Below are 11,933 nucleotides of genomic sequence, written 5' to 3' on the forward strand. Positions count from 1 at the left end.
CAATCCGAGCTCCTTGGCTCAAAATATGCTAAAATGGCCGAAACCTCAGAAAATAGATTACTTATACTCACTAGACGAATTAATGAATTGGGATCGCGGAAATACCATCGCGATCGCGAAGAAGAAAGATGCACTACCCCTAAAATACTCTACGCAAATGCGGACGCGGACTGGCCCACGCAAACGCGGAAGAGGAATCACCAGCGCCCAGCTCTCAGCTCAGCTCTATGCGGCCTCTCCTATGAGAACGCGTACTGTAACCAACATAAAGCTACGCGAACATGGTCATCCAATCGTGACCGAGAAGAAGAAAGTGCCCAGCTCCATATTTTCCTCTACGCGATCGCACCTCCACCTTCGCGGTCACGAAGAACAATTGGGGAACCAAACACCAGCAGAAATCAACAATAAAAATATGAAGAAAATGGTCCAAAATCAATCCAAAACACGCTCGAGCCCCTCGGAACCCTGTTCGAACATGCCAACAATTGCCATCACATAACACGGACCTACTCGAGGCCTCAAATCACCCGTAACAATATCAAAACCACGAACCACGCCTCAAGTCGTACTTAATGAACTTTGAATCTTTCAACGTCCAAAACTCATGTCGAACCTTATCAAATCAACTCGGAATGAGCTTAAATTTTGCACACAAGTACGAAATGACATAACGAAGCTATTCCATTTCCCGGAACCACAATCCAGACATGATATCATCAAAGTCAACTCCTAGTCAAACTTATGAATATTCTAAACCTTCAAATTGCCAACTTTTGCCAATTAGTGCCGAAACCTTCTAGAAATATTCAAATGCAAATTCTGGCTTACGCTGATAACGACTAGGTCGAGAATCCAAACTAGAGTAAGAATTTAAAAAGTAAATGTGGAAGCAATAACAATAAGGAATTGAACAACTAGAACTAAAGGGTAGAAAATAAAGGATATGGAAAAATTCAAGGAAAGAATTCCAAGAACTTCCAAGAATGCAAGTTATATAGGCTTGACAAGATCAAAGCAACAACGTCTTGATTTATTGAAGAAATCAAACGCCTTTACTTAAAAGCAAATCAAAATAATAGATTCAGATCTTGACCGCTTTACGAGTAGCTTGAGACAACAATTAATAACTAGTATTAATCGCCTTCTAAGAATACCACAAAGGAATCAAAGATATCAACAATAGAGAAGAAATCTTACTACCTTGAACTATGAACTAGTAAAGGTTGAAAGATAAATCTCAAAGCACAAGTAACAAAGTTTCAAAAGAACTCTCAAAGTATGATATACTTAATCAATAATGAAGTGTCTAATGAATGAGAATAACTCCTTATTTATAGGATTAAAAGTCCTTAAAATTAGGTTGGGTGGTTGGGGGGTGCTAAGGAGTAACAAAAGTCATCAAAATTAGGTAGGGGGCTGCTAAGGTGTAACAAAGTCATCAAATATAGGTAAGGTAGTTGCTAAGAAATAAGAAAAGTCACAAAATTAGGTAGGGGCGGCCAAATCCCTTTGGGGCAGATTTGGGCCTTAAAACTACTAGTTTGGGCCATTGGTTTAGACTCCAATTGGGCTCCTTTTCAAACACCCCCTTTTGGATCTCTTTTAAGCTCATTTTGGGCTCCTCTGGGTGCCCTATTGCTAGATTTCAAGGGCCGGGTTCGGGACCCAATCTTCCTCCTCTTAGACTTCAATTTGCGAAACCAAATAATTATAACACTTTTACAATTTATCTTCTTTGGGCTTGAGTTCGTCCTCCATAATTAAAAGCTTCTTTATTTGCACTTGAAGTCTAATGACCTTGTTTTGCAACTCTTTAGCTTGACATCTTGTTAAAGACCATCTTTGAGATTCCAAAGATTCATCCTTGTCCTTGAATAGAGTTGAGCTTCCTAGGATTCTATCATTCTCCTCTTCTTGAAGAAAATTCGTCCTCGAATTTTGACCTTGCAAGAAAAAGAAAACACGCACTAGTAAATGGCATCCACTAATCTGAAAAAATAGTTGGAATAAAACAAGATAGTGACCATGTGTCCATTTAACCTAATTAATCCTAATAGGTGTGAATACTCCCTTATAAATCACATGGACATCATCATCCCAACAAAATTTATACCTATCTAGATCAATACAATAAAAACCTCTCTTAGATGCGCCATGCAATGGAACTTGCAATTAGATCTTGTCGGTAAGGTAGTCCATAGGTATACATGACAAAGAAATTATAAAAGATTGACCACACATCCATTTAATATAAGTATCTCTACCACATGTATCAAAGAAGATACTTTCATGATATAGCCAACTATCTACAATTACAAATCTCATGGATTCCTCTGTATGAAAGAGTATTTGATCACAAGTGTTATAACAATCATGCATATCATCTTTACTAGTAGCAAATACTTTTACAAGCTCACAATGAACATGACTTAAAGAATGACTCCCCATCACACAACAAAAATCACATTCTAGCAATTTATCACATGAAAACTCATTAGCCACTTGAATAATAGAAGAAGAAATATTTAACTCATTGACAAGCCTCTTCTCATAAATTTCATGCCTTTTTCCACCAAGTTGGAATGCATAATCATCTATGTCATACACAATTTCGAAAGGAAGAAAATTACTCTTGCACTTTAACTTAGATATTACAGTTAATAATTTGATGTGCATCAAAATATCATCATCCACAAAAATTATAAAGTCACCAACATAAGAAATAAGAGTATAATTCATTACCTCCAAAAATATCTTAGGTGTTCTAGAAAGGCCAAGAATGCAAATAAACCAATTATACATACCATACTTGGACTTATTTACCAATGGAACATCATCACCTTGTATTCTTTTATGCAATGGCTCCAACTTAGCAATGCTTTTAGGCAACTCCATGTCATAACCCTGTAAATAAGAATCAAAATAGTCAAAAGGTTCAATAACAAAAAATTTAACCAAGCTTTTATCCTCCACCATCCAACAAGAATAGATATCGCCAAATTCATGTTGGAATCCAATTGGATATTTTGCCACCATCTCCTGCGCCTCACCACCCCTTTCAAAAGGTATTTCAACATGTGTCTGCATAAAATCACAATAACTAAAACAAGAAAGAGTTAATGGGTTAGGAAGTAAAGAAACTTTTTTCTTGCTTACACTCTCTTTGGCTTTTATCACAATACTAACGTTTTCCTCACCCTTAGCCTCTTTTCTCTCACTAAAGAGTTTTTCTTTGCTTTCACTCAATCCCTCTTGTTTTTCCTTCTCTACCTCACTGACTTTGTTTATCTCACTACCTTTTCTCTTTTCTTTTTTTCAATATCACTCTTTACCTCACTTGATATTCCACTCTTTTCACTCAAGACAACCTCTCATTTTTCCTCTCTTGGAATGTCAACATGCACTCTCTTACTCATCTCATTCTTTTCTCTCTCATATTTTTTCATATTCTCTTTAACAATCTTTTCATCTTCACAAATTTGTGAGGGAGTCAAAGGCCCAAGAATGAGTTTCTTCCCATTAATCTCAAAAGAGTATCTATTTTTTTTCAATACTATATGAAGCACTTCTATAGACATACCATGGCCTTCCCAACAAGATATGAAAACTATCCATCGGAATGACATCACACCAAATCACATCATCATACCTTCCAATAGAGAATGGCAAGAACACTCATTTATCAGCTTAATCCCGTTCCAATGTCTCTGTGTAGGAGAAAAGTTATATCTTGCTAGTAAATTAATATAAAATGCTATGTCAGGTCTTGTAGCATTAGCAAGATACATAAGTGCACCAATTACACTAAGATAAGGTATTTCGGGACCAAGGAGTTCCTCATCCTCTTCTGGAGGTCAGAACAAATCCTTATTCACGTCAAGTGATCGAACAACCATTGATGTACTCAATGGGTACGTTTTGTCCATGTAAAAGCGTTTTAAAACCCTTTCTGTATAGGCAGATTGATGGATAAAGATCCCTTCTGTTAAATGTTCAATTTGCAGACCAAGACAAAGTTTTGTCTTTCCAAGATCTTTCATCTCAAATTCTTTCTTAAGATATTCAGTTGCCTTTTGGAGCTCTTCTGGAGTTCCAACAAGATTTATGTCATAAACATAAACAGTAATTTAACAAATTCTTATGTCATTTTCTTTATAAAAATACATGGACAAATAACATCATTTATGTAACCTTCTTTCATCAAATATGCACTGAGGCAATTATATCACATGCGCCCAGATTGATTTAAACCGTATAAAGATCTTTGTAATCTGATTGAGTACATTTCACGATACTTTGAACTATATGCTTCAGGCATTTTAAATCCTTCAGGGATCTTCATATAGACTTAATCAAATGAGTCATATAGGTTATGACTTGCATTTAGATGGCTTGAAATCTTCAGGTGTCTGGACTACAAGTCAGATCCTCACAATCTTTTACAATATTATAAACTATATTATATCAAATATATCATCGACGATCATTTTGTATCGATTCCTAAGCGACATAACTTGTTGAGATCTCATCACTTTCTTTATTTTCAGGTACCTGAACTTCTTCTGGAGTATCATGAAATGTTATGCTGTGGGCTCTTCTAAAGCTCATATCATCATCATTATGATCATTTTGATCATTTGCTCCTATCATTTTTCAAGGATTGTTACCTTCGGAACCAATCGGTTTACTATGCTTCATGCGTGCAGTAAACTTTATCCTTCAGTAACTTTAATTTTAATAGGAGCATTTGCAGTTGAAATATGATATTTAATTTTGAATCAGCAAATGCTTCTGGCATTTGACTTGAATTATCTTCTAAGTGAAGAACATATTAATGATAATTCGATTCATATATCATATTTTTCAGCTATTTATTTCATCCCCCAAATGTTAGAAAAACTAACACATATCCCCAATCTTCTTTGGGAAACCTATCTTTGTGCATTGTGGTAGAGAAATTAATCATATACCACACATCAAAAGTTATTAGATTAGTAAATATATTTGGTTTCTGATCCTAAACCAATTGTGAGGGGAGGACTTATCATATATTGTTGGTCTGATGCAGACAAGTGCTGTTGTATGCAATTTAAAAAATCTTAGACCAACACATGAAGCTTTGTTCTCATAAGCAATAGTTTAGCTAAGGATGTATTCAATGCTAAACTAGCTTGGATATAAACCAGCATTATCAAGATGAACTATCTTGATTTCATAATCTGAAAATTATGCTCTTACTTGAGAAAAACAATTTCAAATGCCAAACTGCAGGTTGACAATAAACACACATGTAACCATCTCATATATGCATCTATAAGTAGTTCACATGATAGGTGAATGGGCCCATATTCACCTTTTATATATTCCATAATTCAGGGGTCTTAGTCCCAACTTTAGCTGGTATAATTAATTTATTATGAGAATAAGCAACACGAAAATTCTTGAAGAATCTTCTAGTTCTTCAGTATATGCTTATCTGAATTCTCAAATAGCTCATTTAAAAATGGCAAATAAAAACTTCAAGTTTATCATGGTATGTGCTATCTCTTAGTAAACTTCTAGTTTACTATGGCATAAACTTTTGCATTAGTAAACTTTTGATTTACTGTGATACATGATGTAGTACAAATTGAATAATAAGGCGGATAACTTCTCACATACATATTATTTTACCTCTTATGATTGTGGAAACATGAAGATTTTCAATCTTCCAATTTTTTATAGTCTTAGTATGATAGCCATTCGTATTAGTAAATTTCTGGTTTATTACAACATATGTTTTGACTACAATCATATAATATGAATGATAAATTTGCATAAAAGCTCTTTGGGAGCCTTCAATATATTGTCCACAAACAAATATTATTCAGGCACTACTTGTGTCATGTGTCTTCTAGACAAACAGTTAGCTCTTCAGGAGCTTTTGATAAATTTTGTACTACCAAATATCTCTCAGAAACTTCTGGTATCATGAGAGAAAATTTCTTCAAAATAACATAAACAAAATAAATATGATAGTAAACATCATTATCAAAGCATAACTTTTATTTATGTACAATAATTATATAACCATACTATCTACTACAAACAAAAAAAATTAAAATATTTACATCTCTACAGATTCATCACCGATCACATGACTTGTTTCTCCTTCCGGGAGTGCAAAGTAATCAGCTACATCCAAATGCATGAAGTCTAAATTATCTTCAGAAATAAAATTTGCTTTAGCATTTTTCTGTCTTCTTCAGGGAGGCTTGATACATCTCAACCATGTGCTTTGGCGTACGACATGTACGTGATCAGTGCCTTTTTCCTCCACATCTATAGCATGTATTTTCTGCGTTTGTTGCTTGCACCGCTTTATGCTTTTGTTCCTTCCTTTTCCACCGCTGGTGGTGAGGAGGGTTCTTTGGTGCATTATTATTACCATGATTAGAGTTTCTTCCCCGACCACGGCCATGACCACGACTGGGGCCACGTCCTCTTCCACGCTTAGCTTGGTGGAAGTTCGTCTCATTCACTTCAGGGAATGGACAAGAACCAATAGGTCGGTTTTCATGGTTTTTCATTAATAGCCCATTATGTTGCTCAGCTACAAGAAGATGTGAGATTAGTTCAGAATACTTTTTGAATCACATCTCTCGATATTGCTGCTACAGGAGCATATTCGAGGCATGCAGAATTATACCCACTGATAGATTTAAAATCTTGTAGCCTTAGATGAGTCAAATCAAAACGTGCATGTGGAAGAACGATCATCTTCAGGTGGTCATATCTATCTTTCAAATTATTCCACAGTATGACTGGATCTTTAATAGTGAGATATTTTAATTTTAAGCCTTCATCAAGGTGATGGCGTAGGAATATCATTGCTTTGGCACGGTCTTAGTTTGATGCTTGATTTTTATCCTTGATGGTGTCTGCCAGACCCATCGCATCAAGATGAATTTCAGCATCAAGCACCCAAAACATGTAGCTTTTGCCCGATATATCCAGGGTTACAAATTCAAGTTTAGAAAGATTTGACATTATTTAGAAAAAGAAAGTTCGTACCTCTGATACTTTCAAAGTATTTGCTCGAGATGGCAGAGTCTTGTGCTAATAACGTGTTATAAAATAAAGACTGTAAAGTAAATATAAGTATTGAGAGAAACTGATATATTATTCAAACTTCAAACTTATATTCATAATAAACTGAAATCTCCTCTATTTATAGAAGAAAGCAAGCTGTTGTGTAAGTTGTTTCTGCAAGATGTTGTGTAAGCTGCTACTATACCAGATATAGATAATCTTCTAACGGAGGTAATATTTATCCGTAACGGAGTACCGACAGGATAAGCTCATTGTACCAGATATGGATAATCGTCTACCGGGGGTGATATTTATCCATAACGGTGTACTGAAAGGATAAGCTCATTGTACCAAATATGGATAATCTTCTATCGGGTGTGATGTTTATTTATAACGGGGTACTGAAAGGATAAGCTCATTGTACCAGATATGGATAATTTTCTACCGGGAGTGATGTTTATTCATAACGGGGTACTGAAAGGATAAGCTCATTGTACCAGATATGGATAATCTTCTACCGGGGGTGATGTTTATCTATAATGGGGTACCGAAAGGATAAGTTTCTTGAGGAGACTTATTTCCAATAGAGTACTAAATAGATAAACATATTTACGGCGGAGTCTCATATAGATAAGCTTCTTCAGGAAACTTATTTACAACGTAGTACTAAATTAACATCCATAATATAATATATTTATAACATAAGCATTTTAATATGATCAGAGTTATCTCAATGTGAATGTGTTTTTACTGTAATTTAAGTGAATATTGTTTTACTGTGAACAATTATCTGAATTTGAATGTATTTTTTTTGGTGTTTTAACAATTAAAAAGGATGTATTGGTATATTTATAATACTCAAAAAATTATCAACTACACTAGTGGTAAATTGTCAACTATTAATCTATTTATGCACAGTCTCGATAAATATGACAAAGACAGCAAAAAATAATACTTTACAGCTATTATAAAATAAATAAACAAACTGCTTTATATTGTATATGTCTTGTCACAAACCAAGCGACCTGCCCACTAAAGCACTATAAAATATTTTTAGATAACAAATGCGAAGGATAGACCGAACAATAGCCTCCTTAGCATAACTGGTGTATAAAACTGATAGCCTCCTTAGCATAACTTTCAGGTAGCCCCTCTATAATTTTGCCAAGCGCAAAATTGGTGTATAAAACTGAGGCTCGATAGTCAAAGAAAGTATAGTTATTAAATCGTTTTCACAGGGATTGGTTTAAATAATATTCAAATAAATCTTCAGCTTAACACTATTCAAGAAAATAAAACTTTGATTTTGAATTATTAAAAAACCAAGAGTAAAAAAACTAAGATTATCAATTACGAATGATTATTTAAAGTTGGGGAACTAGGTAGCAACAATTGAATATCAGTGAGAGAAATAAGGGCATTGACAAGATATGTGCTCAACTATTACTCGGAATATAACTCTGTTCCAAGTTCAATTCTTAAGTTCTGTTGACTCTTTTGATTTCAACAGCTAATTAGTGATATTCAGCTTAAAGTAGGTACATTTATATGCATATTGCCTCATATTTTACTCATGTTTCATAAATTTCGGATGTGTAATGTAATAATTTATGCTAATTTATGATATTTTTATGTGTAGGAATCATCTGGATGCAATTTGGGACGAAGGTGCACAATTTGAAGCAAAAGGGAACAAATTGAAAAATTGTCACAAAGTAGCGCCACAAGTAGCGTGGGGGCGCTACCTGTGGTGCAGTTTCCAAAAGAACAAAATTTCCAGTGCCAGGGTTAGCGCCCCACGCTACCCTGGGTGCTGGGTGACAGGAACTTGTCCTATTTCGCCTAGGACTTAGTTGTTTCGACCCAAGAAGCCCCCAACTCATATAAAAACAAACCTAAACCTATTTTGGTGAGGGGGACGTCACTTTGAGAGAGAAACACAAGTACGAAACACTTGGGAGCATGGAATTCTTCAATTCTTCCATCCTTCATAGCTTTTATTTTTAAACACAATATTGTGATGATTGTTATGAACATGAGTGGCTAAGAACCTCATTATTCTGGGTTATGGGTCGTTCTTGACTATTGTAAATTGACGGCTGATTGTTTTGCTTGACTTTATCATATTAATTTATTTATTCAATCTTGTACTTAATTATTCTATTGCGTAGCTAACAATAGAGTACTATCTACAAATTTATAGTTGAACTCGAAAGTAGAAACTATAAATTGCATAGAAGAGAATAGATTCACGATTATGATAGATATTTTCTAGTTGCCTTACTTGGTTATTTTTGTAGGAAATATACAGGCGTTCATGTCAAGTTTGATTCTATAGACATATAATCTTAGGTTGGCTTGAATAGGCGAACGAAGCGTCGAAAGAACTTCGCGAGCATAATAAACCTTGCTAATCAACAAATTAGATAAGTCATGTGATTACATCAAACCGAGAAAGCATTAGGAGAGATGTTAATCCCATAACCCTAGAATATCTCCATCTCATTGAATTCTTCCTAAGTGTTTGTTTGCTCTACTTGCGATCTTATTTTCTTGCTTGCTTATTAGTTCGTAGTAATTTAGTTATAAATATCACAATCATCTTCTTCATACTTATTTGAGCATTAAATATATAAATAGCTTAGATTGGAAAATAGTTGATCATAAATCCTCGTGGGAACGATACTTTCTTACCACTTTATTACTTTTTGATCGCGTATACTTGCGTGTGCGTTTGGATGCAATATGTTTTTGGCGTCATTGTCGGGGATTTAGAAATTAGCTATTTGTATGAAATATGCCTTTTTTTGTTTTTGTTCGAGTGTTAATTTGTTTAACTGTTTCTGACTCTACAGGTGTTCACCTTGAATGCTAAGCAGAAGCAAAAGTTTGAACAATCTTCCTCCTCCTGATCCTGAGATCGAAAGACTTTTCCACAGGTTAAGGAGGGAGGCGGAAGCAAGAGCAAGAATTGTAGAGTTGGGCATTGTAGTCCAACCACAGCTAATCGAGATGGCAGAAAATGAAGAGAGATTGGTGATTGAGGTCGCAAGGCCTAGTCTTGCAAACATGACTCAGACTATCGTGAATCCTGACATAACTGGGCACTTTGAGCTGAAGCAATACATGGTGCAACTGATCTAATCCACAAGGCAATTTGTGGGTTTACCGAGTGAAGATCCGCAGAGGCACATACAAAACGTTTTGGAGATTATGGATACACACAACTATCCGAACATCCCCAAGAACTATGTCAGACTGACCTTGTTTCTCTTTTCTCTGTTGGGGGAAGCAAAGGAGTGGTTGAACAAAGAGCCATCAAACTCAATCCGAACATGGGATGATCTAGCACTGAAATTCCTTAACAATTTTTTCCCATAAAGAAAACAAAGTCACTGAGAAGCCAAATTCTGGGGTTTCAACAAAAAGATAGCGAGACTCTACGTCAAGCTTGGGAGAGATATAAAAAGCTACTCAAAGATTGCCCACATCACTGTCCGACTGATGAAGTCCTAGGTCATACTTTTGTTGATAGGTTAGACGAAGCATCCAAGATGATTCTTGATTCAGCATGTGAAGGTAGTTGCATGGCTCATCCGTACACTGAAATCCAAATCCTGTTGAAAAATTTCACGGCTAATGATAACAATTGGCAAGGAGACGTGGAACCATGGAGAGCACTTAAACATAAGGCAGCATGTATTATTGAGCTTGATAATTTCTAAACCATGAGAGAAGATATAGCAAAATTAGCCATTCAGGTAAATAAGATGATGATGCAACAGGCGCAACAGATGCAGAAGGTGCAACAAATGTCTACATGTTGTGAGATATGCAGAGAAAGCCACACGAGTAACCATTATCCATTGAATCCTGAATCCATTTATTATGTGGGGCAGCACAACAGGGGTTCGATGAACCAGAATACTCAGTATGGGAACACTTACAATCCAAACTGGAGAAACTATCCCAACTTCTCTTGGGCGGTAATCAGAATAGTAACAGACCTTAAGGAAATTTCAATGTACCACAGACTCCACCATAACATGCAGAGGATACTACTAATGAGTTGTTAAAGAAGATCTTGCTAGATAATCAACAACTCTGTCTTGATAATCAGCAACTTCGTACAGAATTTAATAATTTAGAAAGGCAAGTTGGGCAAGTCGCCTCTACTCATAATGCTAGATCTAATGGGACACTTCCAAGTGATACTGAGAAGAATCCCATTGAACAAGTGCAAGCAATTAATCTAAGAAGTGGGAAAGCATTGGAGGAGGTACCACCTAAAAAGTATGTGTCTAAAGAAGTTTTTGAAAGATTGGTACCTCAACCAGAGGTAGAAGCTGAAAAGAAATATAATAAACATAGGCAGGAGATAGAGGTAAGTCCATCACTGCCTTTTCCTCAAAGGTTGAAAAAGTCGAAAGATGAGTCCAAGTACAAAAAATTCTTAGATAACTTGAGCCAGTTGCGGGTGAATCTATCTTTGATAGAAGTGCTGCAGGAAGTTCCTAAATATGCCAAGCACTTGAGAGACATCGTGACCAATAAAATATGGTTGATAGAGTTTGAAATGGTTACACTTACTGAGGAGTGCAGTGTTAGAGTACATAGTAAGCTCCCGCCTACGTTAAAGGATCCATGATGTTTTATAATCCCCATGGCGATTCGAAAACACGAGGTTGGTAGAGCCTTGTGAGATTTGGGAGCAAGCATTAATTTGATGCCACTATCAGTATTTAAGCAGCTCGATCTTGGAGCCCCCAGGCCTACTACTATAACTCTACAGTTAGCAGATCGGTCATTAGCAGTGCCTGAAGGAATTATTGAAGATGTGCTGGTGCGAGTAGGGAAGT

The 11,933-nt window shown here is 35.7% G+C and overlaps 1 protein-coding gene, 1 long non-coding RNA gene and 1 other non-coding gene across 3 annotated transcripts; 1 reads left to right on the forward strand and 2 right to left on the reverse strand.

Annotated features, from left to right (window-relative positions):
* Positions 1–1,774: 1,774 nt before the first annotated feature.
* LOC138893170 (uncharacterized) lies at positions 1,775–3,227 on the reverse strand. The gene is made up of 2 exons (XR_011408254.1): positions 2,808–3,227; positions 1,775–1,946 (listed from the first exon to the last, which is right to left on the reverse strand). It is a non-coding gene; the product is annotated as an uncharacterized lncRNA (long non-coding RNA).
* A 7,239-nt stretch (positions 3,228–10,466) lies between these two features.
* Positions 10,467–10,573, reverse strand: LOC117278763 (small nucleolar RNA R71). The gene has a single exon (XR_004509112.1). It is a non-coding gene; the product is annotated as a small nucleolar RNA R71 (small nucleolar RNA).
* A 229-nt stretch (positions 10,574–10,802) lies between these two features.
* LOC138909105 (uncharacterized) lies at positions 10,803–11,722 on the forward strand. Its single transcript, XM_070200224.1, has 2 exons — positions 10,803–11,060; positions 11,195–11,722. Exons 1-2 carry the CDS (start codon positions 10,803–10,805, stop codon positions 11,720–11,722), a joined length of 786 nt encoding a protein of 261 aa, XP_070056325.1.
* The last annotated feature ends 211 nt before the right edge of the window (positions 11,723–11,933 follow it).

This window comes from Nicotiana tomentosiformis, chromosome 1, assembly GCF_000390325.3.
Source record: "Nicotiana tomentosiformis chromosome 1, ASM39032v3, whole genome shotgun sequence".
Taxonomy (NCBI): Eukaryota; Viridiplantae; Streptophyta; class Magnoliopsida; order Solanales; family Solanaceae; genus Nicotiana; species Nicotiana tomentosiformis.

Bases quoted from the DNA above. Each gene is read 5' to 3' on its own strand.
- LOC138909105 (XM_070200224.1), top strand. From the start codon at position 10,803: ATGAGAGAAGATATAGCAAAATTAGCCATTCAGGTAAATAAGATGATG. The intron at 11,061-11,194 runs GTAATCAGAATA...CTTGATAATCAG, and splicing joins ATCCCAACTTCTCTTGGGCG to CAACTTCGTACAGAATTTAA.